The following is a 24,431-nucleotide window of genomic DNA, read 5'->3' as shown; positions in this document are numbered from 1 at the left end:
AGGGTGTCATGCTAAGCGAAATAAGTCAGGCAGAGAAGGATAGATACCATATGTTTGCACTCATAGGTCTAACAGGAGAACAGGAGAAACCTAATGGAGGACCAGGGGGAGAGGAGGAGGGAGAGAGAGTTGGGGAGAGAGAGGGACGCAAAACTTGAGAGACTATTGAATGCTGAGAATGAACTGAGGGCTGAAGGGGGAGGGGGCGGGGGGAGAAGAGGTGGTGGTGATGGTGGAGGGCACTTATGGGGAAGAGCACTGGGTGTTGTATGGAAAAGAATTTGACAATAAAATATTATGGAAAGAAAAAAAAAAACTTTTAAAAACATAAACCACAAAAGCCACTCCTCTATTCAAATCCTCTAATGGCATACACATCACTCAGTAAAGGAAAACCACGGAGCACTCCAGCTCTACTCCGACATCAGAACCTTTGCCTAGAAGTCGTTCCCATCTGCTACCCCACCCGATACCCTCATGTGCCCATCCATACTCACTACAGATTTTTAAATCAGTCTGGTCTCCTCATTGAGACCATCTCAGACTATTTTCTGCATTTACCCCCTCCCAACTCCCAACCTATATTTATTTCTCTCTCTTGCTTTGTTTTCAGAGTATTCATCATATTTGGATACTATATTACTTCTTTATATTGTACATTTTCATTTTCCTTTTCCCCCAAACCCTGTCCCCAACACGTTAGTGAAGTTGTGTACCTTTGCCACTCCTATTTCAGCACCTTTAGGCTATGTGTGTCAACAGTTTCTTTGCCTAGAAAACAAAATTGATATTCCACTTTTCTATATTTTCATATAATTGAATATAATGTCTCCTTTTAGCCTTCAAAAGAAGCTCTTACTAAAGAACTATAGAAAATGTGTCATTAAGTGCAAAACGCAATGGAAATACTATGCTGCCCATGACCTGCGATCTTGCCTTGGCCTCAGTGGTTCTGAGAGTGACAATGTGTTGAATCTCTGGGAATCAAGTGTCTCATTGGTAGAATTAAGTGATTCGTTGAGGTAATTTTGAGTTTTTATCTCCTCAAACTTATACTATGAAAAAATAATTTAAAACCTCTGAGTGACGATTCTAGGCACATCCATACTTATAAAAAATAGTGACATACACTTTTGAAAAATCAGAAGAAAGTAGTAGGGAAAGTTAAAAGACTTCCTTTGGGTGCTCTGTCTCGTCAGGAAGTATCTGGAAGGCAGGGCAGCAAGCTGGAGGCTGAGCCTTCACGGCACCCTTCTATTTATTTCCGGTCTACAATTCTTGTGGGTAGAGGTACTCTGGAATTTGAAACTTTTAAGATTTTATAAAAATAAAAAAGTAAATATGGAAAGTAACTATAAAAGTACGTATACAGGACCGAACAACTTGTGTGGTGCCTAAGGCAGCCCCTGGAGGCAAAAACATTAACAGTTACGCAAAGCACCGGAATGAATCACAGTAAATGGCCTTTCTTCAATTCCTGTCCAATTCTGCCATGATTCCGCATTTAGGGGCCTACTGCGTCACAAAAGAACTTTTAGTTTCCAATCCTTGATGGAACTTGGAATTTCAGAGAAGGGTTTGCCAGTTCGGTCTTAATTCTCAGGTTTTAATCAGAAAACAACTACAATTTTGATAGGATAAATACTGGAATGTCCTTCACCTCCTCCACACGTGGCATCACAATCTTCCCAGCCTGTGTGCGTCCACATGAAAAGGGGTTCGGGTTCTCTTGAGCTCTGATTCTCTGGAAGAGGGTCCGATGGGATGGTGTATTCATAGTGAAGACCGTAATTCTGGTCTTGAAATAGCAGCACCTACAATACAACATATGAACGTGATCAACGCGGAGGGATTAAAGTAGAGCACAGTGAAGTAGGACTAATACCCAGGACACTGCACTTTAACATGCTTACTGCATGGCGTGCATGCTCTTTTTACATACAGAAGAGTGGCACTATTCCTGAAGTCTCTGAAAGGTCATACTTCTGAGAAGATTGGTGTTACACATTTACCTCTGGGCTGAAGATGCCAGGAAAAACAGCCACCTTGGATGAGGTCAGAGATACTGGGTCTTTTTTTTTTTTTCCCTGAAATCTATGAATGCACTAGGTGGTTTCCCAAAGTATGATACACGCAGATGATGTTAGTGGAGGGGTCAGGGCTATCCGTCCTATCTAATGTCAAGGGATTACTCACAATCTAATATCAAATGTAGACTTTCCACTCATATAAAACAGAAAGATAGACAGAAAGTCCCTGTGTCAGTAGAGGAAGAGGATAGAAGACTTTGGGAACCACTTTACTCCAGAAGGGGTAGAGAACATCTAAGCTAACTATAGGACAATAATATTTTTTCATGTTGCTTAAAGTTAACTTCCAGTTTTGGCAAGATTACGTATTTTCCATTTGCAGCAAAGATCATGTCATTTGAAAAGAAATTTATATTAAAATAAACTCTTTAATAAATATTAACTTAATAATGGTGCAGTTAGATACACACAGGTAAACAGTGCGATAAACCAGGAAAAATGTCTGAGGATGACCAAGCCCTGGCCGCGCTGGACTAGCATATAAGGAGGGACCATGTCTGCTGTGCCCAGCGCCGAGATAGAAGTGCTCGTCATGGGCAATCAAACTGATTTCAAATGAAAGAGGGGCGCCTGGGTGGCTCAGTCAGTTAAGCATCCAACTCTTGATTTCAGGTCAGATCATGATCTTGTGGTTTGTGAGATCAAGCCCCACATCGGGCTCTATGCTGACAGCACGGAGCCCACTTGGGATTCTTTCTCTCTCTCTCTCTCTTTCTGCCTCTCCCTTCATCTCGCTCTCTCAAAATAAACTTAAAAAAATAAAAAGTTAAAAAAAATAAAAAATAAATGAAAGAAAAATGCCTGAAGTATACTAATTTTAAATGAGAAAATGAATAAGACTATATGTTCCTTTATAAGTACATTTACACAAAATACGTCAAACAACCCCATGGAATATACTACTTCTTTGAATCTGGGAATTCATGGAAGCAATCTATATAGTACAATATCATGCATAAAAACACTATCTAAAATTTAAATTTGTTAAATTATTAAAGAACTTTGTTGGATATTAACCCTCTATTAAGGTAGTCATAGTGACAGGTAACTTAGAGTTCTCTAACACTCAATGGGGAAAAAAAATTACATGAGCCCAGGACTAATTTGCTTTGTTTTTTTTCCTCCTCAATATTTGGTTCAATATTATCAACAGGAATGCTAAGATATAGTTTGATATGTGGATCTGGGAACTTACATAATGGGATTATAAATCAGCTATCTCAATAATAAAAGCAATAGTTTTTAAATTCACGTATATATAACATACTGGGGTGTTCATTCTAAGTACATCACTGTGTTTGTTTTGGCGTTACATATCTCATTTGATGTTGCCAGTTGTAAGTGACTTGGGGCTAAATGAGTTCAGAGAAAGAGAGAGATAGAGATTGACTTATCTTGTTTATGGACATAACCAGACTATTACATAGTTCTTAAAGGGATAAAAGGAACATAAATTACGGCTATCTGCCAACTTCTTTAATTTAATGAAAACATGTCTCTCTTTCCTTAAAAAACTACCTTTTCATTGATAGAACTTTAGATTGTCCTTGAATATTTAATGTCATTTAAAATCAAGACACTGGCTACAAAATCATTAGCTCTTTCTTAAACCATCTGACTTTGGCAGTGCATCTTTGCGAGAAGGAAAGTGTGACCGCGTTACAGTTGAGGGGCACATTTTGAAGGATGGCAGTAGAAGGTATTGCCTTTCAAAATTCAGTACCAGCCTTCAGTCTGCAATAGTCATTAAAGAAAAATATCTTAGAAGTGCAGTTTCCCTTGGATTACAGAATAAATCCAGGTCACATAGATGCCTTCTTTTAGACATAGTTCACTGACTTTAATTACGCTTCATGCTTCCAGGAAAAACCTTGGTAATTACCAGTCAGATTAAGGATTCTGCAGCGAGGAAACTCCCCAGCCCAGCGCTGAGGTCTCACATACCATTTTAAGATTTTGAATTAGAGGCTCAGTAAAGAGCTTGGGCTAGAGTCTCACTAAAGCACTCCGGTCATGTTCCATAAAAAATGTGGGTTACACCTATATAAGGCAGGTCACCCGATGGCATTTTCTGCAATCCAATCATTAAAAAGAGGTTTGCTGTTGATAGAGTTGTTATTATAAGTGACCCAATCATGGAAAGAGCTAGATATTGGTCAGACAGCATTTGGTTAGTCATTTTTTTTTTCTTTCTCCAGATGTCACAGGGCACAGAGTGGAGTTTCCAATTCGAATTAAATAACGGGATCCAAAGGAACTGTGAGGAGATTAAGAACATAATGAGTAAAAGTATATGCATACTTATGATCGCATGCTGTCTGCTGTAAAGAAATTAGATCTAAGCTTAATATCAGGAGACACTGATTAACACCTGGTTGATTCACAGCTGAAGGACTTATTGTGAGATGCTTAGCCTATTTCATACTTAGTTTATTTTTTAATCTGTAAAATGGAATAGTAATAATACATATTACACAGGGTTACTGTAAGGATTAAATGCCGTAATGAATGCAAAGCCCTTTGGAACAGGGTCTGACTCGGGGCTTAGTGAATGGTATGTATTATCATTATTATTAAGATTTGGAGCAGGAGTCTGCACGCATCTCACTTTGCTCCCCCCCTTCCTATTGGTAAGGCCTACAATTGCAGTTCCATAAAACACTGTTATCTGAAATGTGGTCCCTGGACCAGCAGTAGTGCCATCACCCGGGAGCCGGTCAGAAATGCAGATCTCAGGGCCCTCGTCAGACCAAATGAATCAGACTGTGCATTGCAACAAGAACCCCAGGTGATGTGCAGGAACATTAAAGCAGGAAAGGCAGGGCTGATATGTGATTTGAACCTCTGGCTCCTAGACCAGCAACACAGATGTCTCCAATTGAAGACAAATTCAACTTGAATTGTGTGCCTGTATGAAGTAATGTGGCATGCCACATTCCAAATAAACAGTCGGTTGATTGTGTTTTAGAGTTGTTTTTATGTGTGGACTTAAGGAGGTGTTGACGTGTCTGAATTTCGGAGTTTGCCACCAGGATGGAGAACATGCCAGCTATGCAGTGAGTCTTCTGGCTACTGAGCTATTACCAGTGACTGCAAAGATCAAGGTCAACAGGGGCCTGTGAACAGGCCACCAGCTGGGACACAGAGCCCCATGCTTCTGCTTCCTTCACTTCATACTCTGTCCTGCCTCACACCGCGTCTCTTACTACACGATAAAGAAGGATATCATCCCTGGGTGGCTCAGTCAGCTGAGCGTCCAACTTTGGCTCAGCTCAGGATCTCCTGGTTTATAGGTTTGAGCCCCGCATCGGGCTCTGTGCTGAAAGCTAGCTCAGAGCCTGGAGCCTGTCTTCAGATTCTGTCTTTCCCTGTCTCTCTGGCCCTCTGCTCAGACTGTCTCTCTCAAAATATAAATAAAAAACATAAAAAATGTAAAAAGAAAAATATCATCTCAAACACCCAAATTTTCCTAATTCTTTAGAGGAAATCAGTTCACCTATAGGAAAACAGAAGAGGGTGACTGGAAGCACACTTAGACACGTTTAGCAAATTTTTTCCAAGGGAAGATATCATTTTATCAAAGGCACTTTATACAGATTCAGAAAATGCCCATTCCACGGATGCTTGAAATGCTAGGACTGGCTGTATTATAACACCGTCTTTGTAGACATCCACTCTGGTTAGCGATTCACTAAGATGCGGTTAATAAAAGTCCTCTTTTAGAAAAAACAGGCTCCTTATTGCCGGACGATTTGCTTCTACTCTAAGACTGTGAATTCCCTAAAACATCTTGTTCTTCCCCCAGTAATTTCTGCCTTTGACATCATGATTTAAAACACATTAAGATAGAAACCTAAAAACCCTCCTCTTAGATAATTGTGAAGGTCTACCTGACAATTCAACCTTGGAAAAAAGATTAGAGAAGGTACAGTGGGAAAGTCCATCCCCAAAAGAAGCTGATTATGCAATGTCATCAGTTCGTCCCCTCGTACCAGGAGGTGTAAAGGTGATGTGGTAGGACCTTTGGCGGAGATCTTCTCCCAGAGGCCTCGTCTTACATAATGAACAGCTGTGCCCGCTAAGTTGAATGTGCCCGAGTGTTCAATTTTCCAGTCACTATTAATAGACTGTTTTCCAGTGTCTCGTAGAGCTAAAAGAGGTTCAAAAATATTAACACAGTTGACCACGTCAGCATCGTTAATCAATGTCCACTTTACATGATTTTGTTAAAAGCATTTCATTCATTTCTAAACTCATGGGTCAACGTTCTTTGGGGTGAAACATGAGGCATCTCCTCTTCCGGAAAGTTCACAGTCATAGCAAATGCCATGAGCTCTCCTCTCCTGACACTGTCCACAACTATACAGCCACGTTTGTCTTTGCCTCTTCCAATCTTCTTTGGACATTTGACATTGGAAACCCTTATTTTGGCCTGTAATTATTTATTCTTTAACAGGTTGTTATCTGAAGACTACGAGTATCTGCGCAGTAATCCTACGAAGAATGTTAGGGCTGATACTACATCTTACACGTGCTCTGTGTGTCCCTGCCACCCAAAGGCGTGACTCAAGATAGGTCATTAAGTACCATGTTAATAAACAGATTGGGAGGACAAGGTTATATTCATCACAAAACAATTCAAAGATGATGTATTGGTTTTTAAAACAGAACTTGGGACTCTTTGACATCGTGTATGTGATTTGCTGTGTCCAGGAACGGGAAGACAAATGTTACGGCTCCCGTGTACAGAGCCATCATGCATACGGGATTGACAGAATAACTTCATTTACCTACCTCATCTTTTTCCCTTTTTCTTTGATCTGACCTCTGCTGCCGTTTAAATAAGACTCATTACATGGATACCGTAACTACCATTTAAACTAAGGATTCCTTTTTATTTTGTTTCAAATGATTTTTTTTAAATGTAAACGTCTAGACTCTTCCATTTAATTGAATTCCCAAAGAGACATTTATATGAAGATTAATTGGAAGCTTTTATGTCATAGTTCTATGAAAATGTTTTGTTAATGTAAGCCAATAAATCTTCCTAAATATTATATAAGCTAATCTCCATGTATTGAATATTTGAGTCTCCAAGTTTTTTAAATTGTAAATAATGTTCTGATAACTATACTGTATAATGTGTATATCTGAATATCTGCCTTGGACAGAGTCCCAGATTTAGAATTACAGACCCAAATACATTGCACATTTAAACATAGTGAAAAATAATTTCAAATTGATTTTCACAACGGTTGCGTCAATTTAGGCTCCTTTAACAGTGAGTGAGAGCACCCATCTCTAATTACCACACAGAAGCACCTTTTTCTTGTATAATATTTCATCATCATTGTGATAAGAGGAGACTGGAGAGGGAAGGGATCGCCAGACCTTTTAGGCCTTGTTCATGTTTTAAGGGGTTTTTCGTAAGAAAAAATACAAAGCTATAACAGTTTTTGAACAATCATGTATAGAAAGGGATGGATATGGGGCAAATTTGGATGGTGAAGACAGGAGATAATAACTCTGTAGCCCAACGGAAGCTAATGGCAGCTTGGATTCAGGCTGGAGAAAAATATCAAGAGGCATTTAGGAGTGAAACTGATTATAAACTTGGCTGTCGTGGGTGAAAGGAAGTGTCAGGTATGATGCAATGCTTCAGAGATGAGAAAGTGGATAAAGACAACAAATGAGGAGACGGGAAAGACTAGCAAAAGAACATGTGTGAAGAGAAATATCAGGAGTTAGATTATGAACAATGTAGATTTTTTAAAAATCTCTTGTTTAGTTGTTATTAGAGTTAAAGATATTCTTCATTTACTTATTAGTCATTTTCATTTGCAGTTTAAGATTTAAATTAACAAAATAAATTATTTATTCTCGGTTAAGGCTTTTCCGGTCCACTGAGGGATTTTTCTGGTGCTGATATTCCCGTCGTTTTAAGTAATGTATCAACAAAATTATTGAAATTTTACCTTATCGGTATTAACTGCTACCAAATAATAACATTATTATGTACTGCCCATAAAGTATGTTTTAGATAAATCAGAAAACAGGTATGCTTAATATTTTATGAAAATTATGCAAGTATTCACTTTTACTTTGAATTTTAAACTTGAGGGAGAAATAATGGTGACAGAAAACTCTTACCACTTTGCAAATAGCTATCGCCATCTATATACAAATGGATATACTTCACATAATGCTAAACTGATTAAAAAGTGACTTTGCCTAAAAGGTAAAATATTTTCTTATATTTCTCTATGCTCTGTTAAATATTTTAAGAAATCTTTTTGGCCTACATTGGTAACTCCAGCCAATATAATTCCATATTTTTCCTGTATTTCAACATATACTCATGACACAATTATAATGGATTATTTCCTGCAAATCTCTAATAAAAATGCCTTTAAAAACCTTCCGGGATTGGCTACAGTATAGTATTTAGACTCAAATGATATTTCTGGAATTCTGCATTCCCCCCAAAATGGCATACACAGGTTATTGAAAATTCACATAATTTATAAGCTTAATAGCAACCTAATAGGAAGAATTAACACACTGAGTAAGTGGTGTTTCTTATTTTATGTTTTTGTTTTTAATTCATTAGCTTTAAAAATGGGTTTTTCAAAAACCTGTTTCTGGCCATCCCTTAATAAATGGAAGTGTACTAACCCTGTCTTAAAACAATGAGAAAACTAAAAGTATATGAAATAATTGTTTTCAGACACTGGACAATGTCAAGAGAGAACTGAGGTCCCCAAGAGAAGGAGAACAGATGTGATCTCTAAGGCTGTTTGACTTTCTGCCTGAAGATTTTTACTAGAGCAAACCACAGGAAAGGGGAACTCAAGAAAAGCACAGATAAAAAGGGCTTCAGTGAGATGATGACACAGAGAATGGAGTTCAAATCGGCTAAGGCATCTGGACTCTGTTTTACGGGGTACTGGAGAAGAGGGAGCAACAGAGTCAAGCTCCAAAAATCTGCAAAGGTGTTCCTTTGAGCCTGTCGCTAAATACCAAGGTGCAAATAAGTGTGGTAAGATTCCTCAAGGCTGGGAACGAGTAACTACAGAAGGTCTGGGAACTGTACCACTCCTGGATCTCACGTAGGGTTGGAAGACATACGAGCCCTATTCATTAAGAGTGGGTAGATCTTACTGAACATAAAGATACTTCAGTGGAGCACTTAGAAAATGTGCACATTAGAAATAAGGCTGGACTAGTCCTAGAATAAAGGCTACTCTGGACCCACCCTAACAAAGCCTTTACAAAAGGCTTAAAAGAAGTTAAGTTGATGTGCAATTAAATTAAGTGGGCAGCAAAATAAAACTCAACACTCAATAAAAAAAGAATAGCCATTAGGAACTATCACATTAACAGTGTCCAGCACCCAACCAAAAAATTACTAGATAAATGAAGGAGTCAGAAAATGTGACCTGGAATCATGGGAAAAAATGAGTTAATAAAATGAGATCCAGAAATCAGACAGATGATGAAACCAGCAGACCAAGACTTAACAAAAAACAACAACAGACAAAAGCTATTCCATATATGTTCAGTATGCCCAAGAACTTGAAGAAAAATCTGTAATATTAAAGAGAAAAATGGAAACTTCAAGGAAATAAGCAAATCAAAATTCTCACAATAGAAATAGAAAATCTCTGAAATAATAAATTCTTAAACAGGCTTAAGAGCAGATTAGACTTTGAAAAATACTTCAGTGTACTTGAAGGGCAGCTGAAAGATTAGAACTAACTGGCATTCAGAGAAAAAAAAATAAGGGCTGCAAAAATGAAGTGACTCACAGAAAATGTGGTATAGGTATAAATGGCATCCCAGAGAATAGGCTGTAGGCAAAAAAATTATTTGAAGACTTAATGCACCAAATTTTTCCAAACTTGATAAACACCACAAACTTTCTGTACTATTCAGAACAATGGAACCCAAGCAAGGTAAGCCCAAAGAAAGCCATACCAAGGCATATCATAATCAAACTGCTGAAATCCAATGGAATCCAACTTTCTGGATACACCATCGGAACTAATACAAGCCAGAGACAATGAAATATTACCTTTAAAGTGGAAGAAAGCAAAAAAAAAAAAAAGGAAAACCAAACAAAATAAAGAATTTCTATAGCCAGTGAAAATATCCTTCAGACAGGAAAAAAAAGTACATTGTCAGAAAAACAAAATCTGAGAATTTTATTGCCAGCAGAGGTGGTCTGCAAGAAATGAAAAAACACAGGGGTGCCTGGGTGGCTCAGTCAGGTTAGTGTGTCTGACTCTTGATTTTGGCTCAGGTCATGATCTTACGGTTCATAAGACTGAGCCATGCATGGGTCTCTGCGTGATAGTGCGGAACCCGCTCGGGATTCTCTGTCTGTCCCTTTCTCAAAATAAATGAACATTAAAAAAAAAAAAAAAGAAATGGAAAAGGACAGATGTTCCTCATGCTGAAAAGACATGGTTGCCAGTGGAATTGGGTGTCTGTGCGAAGGCATGAGGAATGATGGCACCAGTAAGTGCACAAAATACTTAAGTAATCTGTTTTGTTAATCAGTTCTTTACAGGACGATTGACTTTAAAGCAAACTTGATTACAATCTATTTTGGTGATTAAAGCATATGCAGACATAAAGTGATTATATGGAATGTAGAAATAAAATGCAAGATAGCAAAAGTAGGGGAAGCAGGTAAAGAGAAGCACACTGTTGTAAGGACCTTATATTACATGTCAAGTGGTATAATATAATTTGAAAAGGGAGTGTATGAAGTTAAAAAAAATGCATTCTGTAAATCCTAAAGTGCCAATTAAAGATATATAACAAGAGCTATATACAGTTCATAAACAAACAAAAGAAATTAAGTGGAATGATAAAAACTAGTCAACAGAAGACAGAGAAATGGGGAAAAAGGAATACGAAGGCATGGAAAACAGAAAATAATTTACTGTGTCCCTAATTATATTATGTTTAAATGCATTAATAATATTGGTGAAAGGAGAGACACTGTCAGGCCAGAGGGGAAAAAGAAGACCCCATTCTGTTGAGTTTAGAAGAATGCACTTTACCAATAACACATAGGTGGTAGATTAAACCAAAACGGATAGGGAAACTTAAGCATGAGACACTCATCATGAAAAAGATACACTGGCTGTATTAACATCAGACAGCACGGACATCAGGGATTTCCAGAGATAAAATGAAAAGTTTCTAAAATGTCATTTAAATTTAAATTACTTCAAATGTAAAATTATAAATGACATTAAAAATATATTAAGGAAACCACACAATCCTAAGTCTATAATAGAAAGAGCATCAAAATGCATGAAGTAAGGGGGCCCAACTGTCTCAGTCAGTAGAGCACGAGGCTCTTGATCTTGGGGTTGTAAGTTCGAGCTCCACGTTGTGTATAGGGATTATTTAAAAATAAAAAAAAAAAAAACCTTAGAAAAAACCACATGATGCAAAACTGACATCATTGACAGGAGATATAGGCCAATCCACAATTTCAGTTTGAGATTTCAGTAGTTCTCTTTCCTAATTTATAAAGCAAAAAGAAAGTAAGAATATTAAAAATAAAAACCAATAAGTGATATTTAGAGAAGAGTCAGCAATTGCAGAATATAATTTTTTAAAGTATAAATGGAACATTAACTAACATAGGCCATGAGTTATTGAAACAAGTCTCAACTGAAATCACACTCAATGTATTTTCTTATCACACAGATTTAAAGTAGAAATCAGTAATAAAATATCTATTTAAAAAACCTACAAATATTTGTTTTTTTTATTTAAAAATTTTTTAATGTTTTATTTATTTTTGAGACAGAGAGAGACAGAGCATGAGCAGGGAGGGGCAGAGAGAGAGGGAGATACAGAATCGGAAGCAGGCTCCAGGCTCTGAGCTGTCAGCACAGAGCCTGATGCGGGGCTCGAACCCACGAACGTGAGATCATGACCTGAGCCAAAGTTGGAGGCTTAACCAACTGAGCCACCTAGGTGCCCCAAAACCTACAAATATTTGTAAATTAAATAGTACACTTATAAATAATCCATGGATCAAATTAGAAAATTAAAATGATACTTTGAAAATATTTTAAACTAAAAATACAGTATCTTTAAATTGTGATGAAGCTAAAGAAGTATTGTGATAAATTGTCATAATAGCAAAGAAGAAAGGAGTAAAGTCAATTATCTGAGTTCCCCCTTAAAATGTATAAAAAAGAGCAATTCAAAGTAAGTAGGAAGAAAAATGAAGAGTTGAGGCCAATTAAATAGAAAGTAAAGTAACAACACAGGCAATCATTGAGAGCAAAAGTTGGTTATTTTAAAAGACCAAACATACACATTGCAGTATAATAGGAAAATTAAAAAAAAAAAAAAGCTTTAGGACAAAAAATTTGATAAGGTAGAGAAATGGGTTCATTCTTTGAAGACAACAATTACCAAATCTGACCCAAGAAGAAGCCCACCTGGATGGTCATATACATACATACATGCATACATATATGAGTGTGTACACATACACACACACACACACACACACACACACACACACACTGAAGAAATTAAGTTGGGGTTTAAAAACCTTCCCAGAAATAAAATACCAAACATTTAAGAAAAAATACTATTTTAAACAAAATATAAAATAGAAGTGGAAGGGCTTGTTCATTAAATGTATTAAAAGTAATTTTTCTTAAGATAGATAACATAGTGGGGCCCCTGGGTCGCTCAGTTGGTTACGCCTCCAACTTGGCCTCAGGTCACGACCTCGTGGTTCTTGGAATTAGAGCCCTGCATCAGGCTCGGTGCTGAGAGCTTAGAGCTGGGAGCCTGGAGCCTGCTTCAGATTCTGTCTTACTCTGTTCCTACCCGTCTCTAGCTCTGTCTCTGTCTCTGTCTCTCTCTCTCTCTAAATAAGTAAACTTAAAAAAAGATAACAAATATAAATATCTGCATATTATCATTACCTTCATGAGTAACACACTGATTAAGAACATTTATTTGTATCTAGGGTCACTTGGGTGGTTCAGAGAGTTAGTATCCCAGTTTGACTCAGGTCATGATCTTGTGATTCCTGAGTTTCAGCCCTGCATCAGGCTCTGTGCTAACAGATTGGAGCCTAGAGCCTGCTTCAGATTCTGTGTCTCCCTATTTTTCTGCCCCTTCCCCACTCATGCTCTGTCTCTCTCAAAATTAAATATGCATTAAAAGAAGGATTTATTTGTATCTGTTAGGAAAATTAATTTTTATATGTTTTAAAGACAAGTTTTTTAAAAAAGACGTTTTTGCAAATATTTACCTGACCCTATGGCTTGTCTTTTAATTTTCTTAATAGTGTCTTTTAAAGAGCAATAGTTTTACTTTGGGCAAAATCAAACACATTCATTTTTGGATGAATGGGTGGTATTTTTGCATATCTATTGTAAATAATTTTTTTAATGTTTTTTATTTTTATTTTTGAGAGACAGAGAGATACATTGTGAGCAGGGGAGGGTCAGAGAGAGAGGGAGATACAGAATCCTAAGCAGGCTCCAGGCTCTGAGCTGTCAGCACAGAGCCCGACGCGGGGCTAGAACCCACGAACCGTGAGATCATGACCTGAGCTGAAGCTGGATGCTTAACCGACTGAGCCACCCAGGTGCCACAAGAATTTCTTGTGAAGCACAATGTCTTAAAGGTTTTCTCATGTTTTTTCCCAGAAGTTTTAGAGTTCAGCTTTTTTCCTTAGATCTCCAATCCATTTTGACTTGATTTTTATGTATGGTAAGAGGCAGGGGTTAAAGTTCAATTTTGTTGTCCTCACATAAATACCCAGTTATTCCAGCACTATTTGTTTAAAGAATTATTCTTCTCTTCTGTACAGAACGATGGTTGGAAGTCAGTTCACCCCATAGTTGTGCTTAATTTCACTATGATGATAAATCTGCCAATTTTTCCTTGTCAATTTTTGCTTAAAAGCTTTCAAACTCTATTCCTGGATTCATATAATGGTAAAGTTATAATATCTTTATGATGACTTAAATTCTTAGATAATCATTCTGTGACTTCTTTTACCTCAGCCAATGCATTTTCCTTTAAAGTGAGTTCTGACTTTTATTAGTAAGACTCTATTAGTATTCATTTGGTTAGTTTTTTTCCTAGTACAGTTTTCCATTCTCTGATTTTCAGTTTTGTGAATATTATGTGAATACCATATACCTGCGTTATTTTTAAAATCCATTCTGATAATTCTTGTCTTTTAACTAGAGATTTTAGTTTTTAAATGCTTATTAATATTCCTGGTACATTTTGTTTTATTTACACTACCTTGTTTTGTGCTTTCTTTTTTCCTTTTTGCTGTATATGTCTATTATTTTTCTTCTATCTTGTATTTTATTGATTGAATTTTTAAATTTTAAGTATTGTACTTGGTTATTTGAAGAGGTGTTTAGCCCACTTTTGCTTATTCTTATTTATAAATCCCTCCTTTATATTTTAAAACAATTAACTCTAAGAGTTTTGTATTTTCTGTATATGATAAAAAATATATCTGGTTCTGCTCTCGCTTATTTTTACTGCTTACTTATGTTTACTGTTCATAGTATCTATTTCCTTTTATGTCTTCTGAATGTTTCTTTACTACAAAATTATAGCTGTTGAACCTTATAAAATTCCTTAAAGGCCTGGCTTGAAGGTGCCTTACTTCCAAAAGGATTTGCCTTTGCATATGCCAGCCACCTTAGTAACTGCATTAAAATAAATGTCTTTGAGTTTGGGACTTCCTAATTGGGTAAATTGGTGCTATGAATTCATAGGAGCATTTTCTTTGGGTTACAAACCCTCAGGGAGGTTGATTTTCTACGTCCATCTAGTATCAAACTTAATACTGACACATTTTCTTTTGTTCTTTGACAGTGCAAACGCATTTCTTTGTCTCCATGCTGAGTTTCTAGTCCTGGGGTCCTTCTTTATGTAGGCACCTCCAGTTAGAGCCTCTACTTTATGGAGCCTCAGGCTCTGTCTTCTGTTCACAAGTGTCCTGTGCTCACAGTCCGACCTGATCACCAGGCTTAGGCTCAAGTGGGGTTATGGTTAGCATAATACCTGGCTTCCTGTTCTCACTTTGTTTTTGGCACCTGAGGGTCCCTTAATTTCTTTTAAAAATTAAACAAATTCAATTTAGAGGTAAGTTTAAAAAGTGTTCTTTTTTTCCTGCTTTCGTCATTTGTGCAACAGTTTAAATTGTTTTCAGTGAAAAGTTTCCCATAGTGGTTTGAAGGCAAGGTAAATGGACCCATATGATCTTTTTTATCTTGAATGTATCGTAGATAAGCTGCTATATAATGATCGCCACTTCAGATAGCTGTGAAATTAGGTGATAAACTAGCTGTTACTTAACCTTCTAATTTCTGTATAAGTCTAATTACATGAAACAGAAGTTGGGGTTTTGATTTTTTACTTTGCTTTTCTGTTTGGAGTGTCATTGTAACTACGGTATTGTAAATGATGGAAAATAATTGCATATGTTAAAAAAAAATGAAACTTTATAAAGTAAAAAAAAAACAAAATAAAAAAAACAAAACAAAAAAAACCACCATAAGTGACAATGATTTTGGTAAAGATACAACATACGGTCCATCTGAACTATTCTCCACTTTGGACTTCCTGATTAATTATTAACAAAACAACTGAGCCATGATATTCAGAAACAGATAATAATTACATATGGGAATACAATTCAGCGAGTAATAAAAAGGATAATTGCATTGGGAGGGAATTAACTGTGTCAATGAAATAATATATAGTTTTATGTAGATAAGTTAATTGCTAAAGAAAGATCAGTTTGCCAGGAAAGAATCCATTCTCCTATTGCTATTTCAGATAAAGATTTTCAATAAGTTCCTTCCAATGCCTAAAGAGGCCTTCAGGAAATGTGATTTATGATGTGTATTTTCTAAAATAGGTTTGAACTCTAAGATTTTAAGCTTAAAATTGAGGATTTTAATACTGTGTCATTTTTTTCTCCCAAATCTGTACCTCATCCATGTGTGCTATCTCAGTAAACTGTTATTATTTGAACAATTGTTTTAGCCAGAAACCTAGAAGTCATCCTTGAACTTCACCTTCTCTCCACACATCCATTCTCACCAAGTTTCATGAGTTCAACTACTTCAATGTCTCTAGAAGCCACTGGGTTCTTCCCAATCCCAGTCTTTTGGCTGGATCATGCAACTGGTCACTTTGTCTTGATCCTTGCACCCTTCTCCTAATTCATCAGGATAGCTGTGATTTCCTTAGTTAAGAAGTAAGGAAACTTTTATTTTCAACACTAATCTGCAGAGTAGTATCCGGGCTGCTCGGGAGCACTCATGCTATTTCCTTAGGAAGTAAAAGACCTTACCATCTTATCCTTAATTCTAAGCATGAAGAAAACTGACAATCATTAGGCCAGATTCTTAATAAAGACAAGATTCCAGGGTGCCTAGGTGGTTCAGGCATTTAAAGTGTCCGATTTTGGCTTAGCTGATGATCTTATGGTTTGTAGGTTTGAGTTCCATGTCAGGCTCTAGGCTGACAGCTCGGAGCCTAAAGCCTGTTTCAGATTCTGTGTCTCACTCTCTCTATCTGCCCCTCCCCTGCTCATGCTTTCTCTCTCTTTTTCTTTTTCTCTCTCTCTCAAAAATAAATAAACATTTAAAAATTAAAAAAAAACAACAAAGACATGGGATTTCATTTTTAAATTAAATGCTTTTCTCATAACAAAAAGTGGTTGGAGGTTTATGTTTAGAGATATTTGGGATCTGGCATACCCAGAGGTAGTGACTGGAGAAGAAACCTATCATTTCGTGATTTATATTCCCCTGAGTTAATGCTATGCAACTGATCTCATTAGTTAAGAAATGGGGGAAAAGAGGGAGTTTGGGGAGAAGTTCAAGGAAAATGTGTTCATATATGACATGTACTTTAAAATCAAAAGTATAATGTTAGAGACGATGATTTAAAAAATAAAAGTAAAAAGAGACAGTAGGAACCAGATGCAATGGCCACACTGCTTGGACTTAAATCTAAGAACATAGTGTTTTAGATGTATGATCTTGGGAAAGAAACAAATTCTCTGGTCCTCTAGTTTCTAATTTAAAAAAGAAAATGAGTGGTGCTTGCTTCATAGACATGCGAAGATTTATTTAGCTGATATCTAATGAACTGACCCATACTAATTACTATACAAAAATGAACCATCTTTTCTTAATTAAAACTCACTCAAAAAAAGTCTTCATTACTTTCTGTGTATCAGAGCCTGCTTTAGTCACTGTGGATAAAGCTATGAGCAAAATGATCCCTGCCTTCAAAATTAACCCTGGAGATACACAATATAAAAGCATGTGTGTGAACAGCTAATAAATTCAGACGGTGATGGTGGTAGACGCTCTTAAGAAAATAAAGCAGGACAACGCAGCAGAGAGAAGCTGGACTGTGGGTCACAGTGGTTATGGAGAGAGTGACACAACTGAGTAAGTGACAGGGCTTGCTGATGTATTAGAATGGTAACGGCAGTTATCACGGAGAACTAGTTCTGGTATAATCTCCTGGCTAGAAATTAGTGACTGTGGGGTCATAAATAACAGCCCCCGAAAAGATATCCATGTCCTAAAAAGAATAGATATCATACAAAGTATCTTATCTGACTACAACAGGAATAAGTTAGAAATCGGTAACAGGGGAAACTGGAAAATTCACAAATGTGGAAATGAAACAACACACTCAAAAAGCTAGTGGATCAAAAAAGAGATTACAAGGGAAATTAGAAAATATCTTGAGACAAATGGAAATGAAAATACAACACAGCAAAAGCAATGCCATGGTTGGAAACTTACAGCAACAAACACTTATATTAAAAAGGATCTTGTAAAGTTAACGACCTAATTTTATAACCTAAGGAACTAGAAAAAGAACACACTAAACCCAAAGCTATCTGAAGGAAGAAAATAATAAAGATTAGAGTAGACATAAATGAAATAGAGGATAGAAAATAGAGAAAATCAACAAAACCAGAAATTGCTTCTTTGAAAAATCAACAAAACCAAAATGACTAAGAAAGAAAGAAAAAAAAAAGATAACTGAAAAGTCAGAAAGTGAAAGTGGGGACATTACAACCGAAGCTGGAGACATAAAAAGGATGATTAGAAATTTACTGTAATAATCCTTACGCCACTCAGAATGGCTCGTATCAAACAGATAAAAAAAAACAAAAACAAGCTCTGGCGAGGATGTGGAGAAAAAGGAGCCCTCACATACTGTTGGTGGGAATTCAAACTGGGGCAGCCACTGTGGAAAACAGTATGGAGATTTCACAAAAAAATTAAAAATAAAAGTGCCATGCAATCCAGTAATCCCACCTTTGGGTATGTACCCAAGGAAAATGAAAACACTAATTCAAAAAGATACATGCAACTCTATGTTTATTGCAGTATGACTTACAATGGTCAAGATATGGAAGTTAACCTCAGGGTCCACCAAGAGAGAAAGAAGATGTGGTGTATATATATACAATGGAATATCACTCAGTCATAGCGAAGAATGAGCTCTTGTCCTCTCTGACAACTCTCTAGGTGGGCCTAGAGAGTATTATGTTAATAAGTCAGACAGAGAAAGACAACGTGATTTCACTTCTATGTGTAATCTTAAAGAAACAAACAGAAACAGACATATAAATACAGAGAATAAGCCAGTAGGTGCTAGACAGACGGGGGCAAGGGGGGTGGGTGGAGCGATGGACAAAATAGGTAAAGGGAATTAAGAGGTATAAACTTCCAGTTATAAAATAAATAAGTCATGGGGATTAAAGTTACAGCCTGGGGAATACAGCTAATTATATCATAAAAAGACTATGGTGACAGAAAGCAATGCTATTTGTCATGGTGAACACTGTGCAATGTATAAAAGTGTCCAATCACTATATTGTGCACCTGAAACTAATATAACATTGTATGTCAACGATACTTCAGTAAAAATTTTAAAAATTCATATGCTAACAAACTGGATAACCTAAAAGCAATGTACAAATTCCTGGAATACAAAACTTACCAAGATTGAATAGCACATACTTATACCTAGCAAGGATACTGAATCAGTAGTCAAAAATATCCCTCAAAAGAAAAGTACTCGATGTTATGGCTACACTGATAAATTCTATGCAATGTTTGAAGAAGAACCAACATCAGTCCTCACATTTTCCAAAGAAATTAACTGGAGGGAAGACTTCCTAACTCACACTTATGAGGCCTAACTCATTTTTGATACCAAAGCTAAACAAAGACACTACCAAAAAAAAAAAAAAAAGAAAACTATAGATGAACTTACCTGATGAACATTGATGCAAAAATTGTCAACAATACTCTAGCAAACCAAATTCACAAGCATAAAAGGCATTCAAATCAGAAAGGAAGAAGTACAATTATTTCCGAATATATCTTAAGGTGATATGATCATATATTAAGAATATTTACTCTTTTACCCGACCTAATCACATAAGATCCCTCTATCCATGGATGCCATGACTATCGATGACCATTTTTAAGTCATATGACTTAACTGGTTTGTAATTTTGATATACTGAGCAATATGTATTTTGACAACTGAGTATTTTCTTTCATATATTTAAAATCATTAATTGGCCTATTAAAAGAGCTGATACAATTCTTTCCATAAGCAATACTTAAGCATTTAAAATAGTTTCTTCATAGGCGAATGTACCTAAAGTGAGGCAAGAAACAGCATCATTTCCCATCAAAAGATTGAATCCTTTCAGTATGGCAGAACTTTTTGAAAATCCCACAAGATTTTCTATTACTAAAGGAATCAATCATACATGCAGATACGTACATATATGCAATTGCATATGCAATAAATATGAATGTGTATTTGCATACATGAAATAAACATGTTTATGAAATATATGTCTGCATATATGTGAAATAAAACATACCTAAATCCTCCAATGTGTTTTTTTTCCCTTATAACACGGACTAACATGTGGAAGCAATTTATACTCTCCCAAAAACATAGACAACTAGATTGCTTTCGCTCTGGTAAGTCCCCTGGGAGAGAAGGAAAGAAATTCCTATTTGATATGATGAGAGGTGCTTCCTGGGAAATTCAAACATGTAACTAGAAACAGACTGATGTCCTGGTCATTACACAACTGTGAGGCAGGGAGCGGGGCTCGTACTTGGATCGGCTCTGTGTCAGGTTACCTAAATAGCTATGTGCCGGCTTCTCCTCCACAACTTTGATTCTTCTTGCTCCAGCAGGGATCACCAGCACTTCGACGTAACCTGTAAGAGTCAATAAAACACGGAATAAATCTTGAATTCTTTTAAGATCTCTTTTCTTAATTGACTTGCCCTCTTCTTTCTTTTGGTTTTGGTTTTTGCTATGATATTTCAATACCTATGGAAAGAAAAAAATTGCAGATAAAAGCTGTCATCATTGCAAGGGGGGAAGTTTCTTGGAAAGATGTTGAGTCTACAGCAGTATTAAGGGCACAAAGGTCACTGCATTTTATGTTAAGAAAAAAACCTCACAGATCTCTTAAGAAGGAGGAGGGGCCAGCGGAACCACAATGGTACAGCTCAGTTGGAAACACAGTAGATCATGGAACAAAGTCAATAACTTCATATTTTGCTCATGAAACTCCTTTACGTTAGAATGTGTGGGGAAGAAGGAAAGGCAGTGGGAGGGAATGCAGCTGTGGGAGCAGGTCCCCGGAGTAGCCGAGGCCAGGACAAGAGAGACCCAAGCATTCCCCGAGGAGATTAACACAGGGTTTTGAAACCGGGCCTGGAGACAAGTAAGTGTAAGGTCACACCTAGCAATCCAGCATCACCCTGAATGACGTTAAACAGCTAGAAGCAAGACCCAATTACGTGTTTCTTTGGAAAATGCTTTTTAGCAGAGGTTAAAAATGTAACGCTTGAAGTGAAATAAGATAATAAGATCAAGTGAGATAGAAGAGAGTTTGCAGAAAAAGTGACAACACTTCATTGGGTGCAGAACAGTGATAGAGCAGACACCTACTTTGGGCTGAGTAGTTCTGCTTTAAGTTTTAACACTATAATAGGTGATATAGATAAGAATATTTAATATTCTCCTGAATATTTGTGTAGCTCCATGTATCTGATCAAAGTCTAACTCCAAAGCGGTAAAAAGGCACAGAGTTGTCACCTCTTGATTAATTTTTCAAATTCCTGTAACAGTTTACAATTATTGGTGTAAACCCAAAGCTAGGCACACCCCACCCACTGTCAGTGGCTAGAATTTGAAGCATCTGTTTTTTGAATCATAATTTCCATTAGTGAACGCTGCTTATCCACTTTAACCATTTACAGCAAACCAAATCATACAAGCACTATCATTTTGATACGTGAACAATATAGGCAGTGATGAAAGTAGAAACAAATGTTTTCTGCCACTTTATACACAGAAGTATTTTAAGAAGATCTGTGCACTCAGTGAGCTCGTAATGAAACTGGAGAGACAAGGCAAAAATACTTTATACAAATATGAGTTAAATAAAACTTCAAAAATTATGTAAAAAACATCATATGCAAGATGATATGGCTAATTCCCTGATTAAAAATATAAACCACTATTTCAACATTCCTCCTTCCCTGATTACATCACCTGCTACTTTTAACTCAGGGAAGTGGGATTTTTTTTTTCCTTTGAAATTGTTATATACATTACTCATGTTGGAGGAACACTGACATCGACTGGATTCACTCAGAGAAGAGAACATTTCATAGAGTCAAGGAAAGCTTCACAAAGAAGCAAACAGAGGAACTGTCATTGAAGAATGGACAGGATTTGGATATGTATAAAAAAAAGTATGAGTTTGCTGCACGAAAGGAAAAGAGAGTAAGTAATATTTTTAGTAGCACATACATAAAAAAATTCTGTCAGAAAGAGAAGATGTTAGAATATGTCTCTGTTAAAGAGTATTTTAATGCATGCCTAATGAATTGATCCATCTGAAGTTAGTGCACGTTCTATGTGTAACCAGATACTGGTTTGGAGCAGCCTCATCTGAGAGCAGTATGCAGGATGCCTAGTGATAGAGGTGTGGAGAACAGAATTGGGAGACTAACGTAAAACTGCAGGAGCACTATGGAAGAAAATCCAGAAGGCTCTGTGAAGGAAAAAAAATTCTGAACTGACAACCATAGGAAGTTGGGAAATAAACACTGACCACAAACTTTCTTATTACTTATGAGGATGTGGCCACAGTTTATAAGAAAACGGAAGTCAAGCTTTGATAGTTCTGATAAGTTCGACTTCGCAAATTATACTTAACAAAACAGTATAATACCCTAGTAAAAATAGCTACTAAGAACTCCAGAGAAAGATCAAGCTACTGGAGTAATTTTGGGAAGTGGTAACGTTAGCTATGGAAGTAACTGGAGAAAGGGAGAACAGAAGTGAAGGACTCAACCTAGGACAGTCATAGTTGTAAAGAGAAAGATTGAAAATAAAAAGGAATCCAGAGAAGGAATGAATAATCATGAGAAGGAGACCGGCGCAGTGGGACCCTATGGATTGGATTCTCTTAAGAGAAGCTGTTGGTCAACGGCATCAAAAGCTGTAGAAACATCAAAGAGAAAGATGACTAAGGAGAGCCTTGTGACTAAGGATGTCACAATCAAGAGGTGACTATTAATCTCTGAGCAAAGTAATTTAATAAAGTATTTGGAGAAGATATTACATTTCTGGGTGTTAAGAAAGGAGAGAGAGAGAGAGAAGCAGAGAGAGTTACTGTACATTCTTATTTGAGTTTGGCAGTAAACTCAGAGGTTTGCTGTACATCAGGACAGTAGTTATGTCTAAGTTTATAGTTGTATCTAGAGCAATTGTCTATTACTCAACTGGAATGGCTTAAAGGACAGGTAAATTAAACTGAGTTTAAAGAAGAAAGCGAGAAAGAGAAATACTGAGCAAAATGATTTGAAGAGAGATAGCCCATGAATGGGGACTCAGATATTTTTCAGTAAGTAAGCCATTTAACATAATTGAGAATGTGCATTTTTAAATTTATTTTTTATTTTATTATTTTATTTCTTAAAGGTTTATCTATTTATTTTGAGGGAGAGAGAGAGAGCCCATGAGCAGGGGACGGGCAGAGGGAGACAGGGAGAGAGAGAGAATCCCAAGCAGGCTCTGTGCTAGGAGGGCACAGCCTGATGCCGGTCTTCATATCATGAACCATGAGCTCACGATCTGAGCCAAAATCAAGAATTGGTTGCTTGACCAACTGAGCCATGCAGGTGCCCCAGAATGTGCATTTTTAAAAGCAGTAAATATGAGAGTGGCTATTGCTGAGTTTAGCAGTTGGAATAAAGTCTGTGATGTCAAAGTTGTAAATTTTGATCCTCATGTTGGAGAGCTGGCTTTGTACATAGGAACACGCTATTTAATAAGGAGGGATCCCTGCTTAAACAGACCTATTAAAATGCCAATAGCAATCATTATTTTCACGGTAGTAATAATGAAAAATGCTACACTTTGGCTGGTCACTATTATAGGCAATTTACATAAATTATTCATTTAATCATAGTGGTAACAGCCAAAGTAGATACTACATTTCTCATTTGATAGATGAGAGAGTAAACGGAAAAGGAAAAGTTACCATTTTCAAGACTACTTTGTCAGTAATTAGCTGACTGAGGCTGTGACCTCAGATCTGTCTGATTCCACTCTGGACTCTGAGCTATGACCTGCTGCTATTTATTTCATGCAATCGAATCCGTAACACTATGACTCTCCTGCTGCTGTGCCAAACACACAAACAAAAAGTCTAAGAGGATGTGTTCCTTATAGAGGATCAGTATCATCATCTCTTATGCTAAGAATAACATATTTTATGCCCATTTTCTTCTTTGTGTATATTGATAGCTATCTAGTTCCATAATTGGCCAAATATACAATTTATCTTTAAAAATTCCTTTAAAAATTATCCCAACATCTAGGCAAGTTACAATGAGACATGATAAATGCACTAAGGAAAAAAAAACTCTCCTCAAGTTTATTTTCTAGCTCCAAGAAAAATGATTTAGCAAACTCTAAATAGAGCACAGGGACTGAAAACACCCACATGTGTCTGCACATGTGTTACTCATACAGTATATACAGAGTCCATGGCCAACTGGACCAAATAAGGCTACAATTCCTTCAAGAAATTCTAGGAAGTCCATAAACTATAAGGATAAAATTGTCTCAAGAGAAATGAACAAAACATTCCCTAAATCACAAGGAGATGAAGCCCATGATATGATTAAGGACTTAATACAGATACTTGTTTTT

General features: G+C 36.7%; 1 protein-coding gene across 1 annotated transcript in view; it reads right to left on the bottom strand.

Annotated features, from left to right (window-relative positions):
• The window catches only part of ADAMTS19 (ADAM metallopeptidase with thrombospondin type 1 motif 19), a 229,737-nt gene that overhangs the window by 39,989 nt on the left and 165,317 nt on the right, over positions 1-24,431 (bottom strand). The window contains exons 16-18 of the mRNA XM_029941162.1: positions 20,330-20,410; positions 6,083-6,240; positions 1,661-1,814 (exon numbers count right to left, since the gene is read on the bottom strand). Coding sequence (XP_029797022.1) covers positions 1,661-1,814; positions 6,083-6,240; positions 20,330-20,410 — 393 coding nt within the window. The remainder of the gene's footprint in view (positions 1-1,660; positions 1,815-6,082; positions 6,241-20,329; positions 20,411-24,431) is intronic.

The sequence above is a fragment of the Suricata suricatta genome, chromosome 6 (genome assembly GCF_006229205.1).
Source record: "Suricata suricatta isolate VVHF042 chromosome 6, meerkat_22Aug2017_6uvM2_HiC, whole genome shotgun sequence".
NCBI lineage: Eukaryota > Metazoa > Chordata > Mammalia > Carnivora > Herpestidae > Suricata > Suricata suricatta.
Note: the sequence above shows the minus strand (reverse complement) of the source record. Positions and strands in the feature narration are given on the sequence as shown.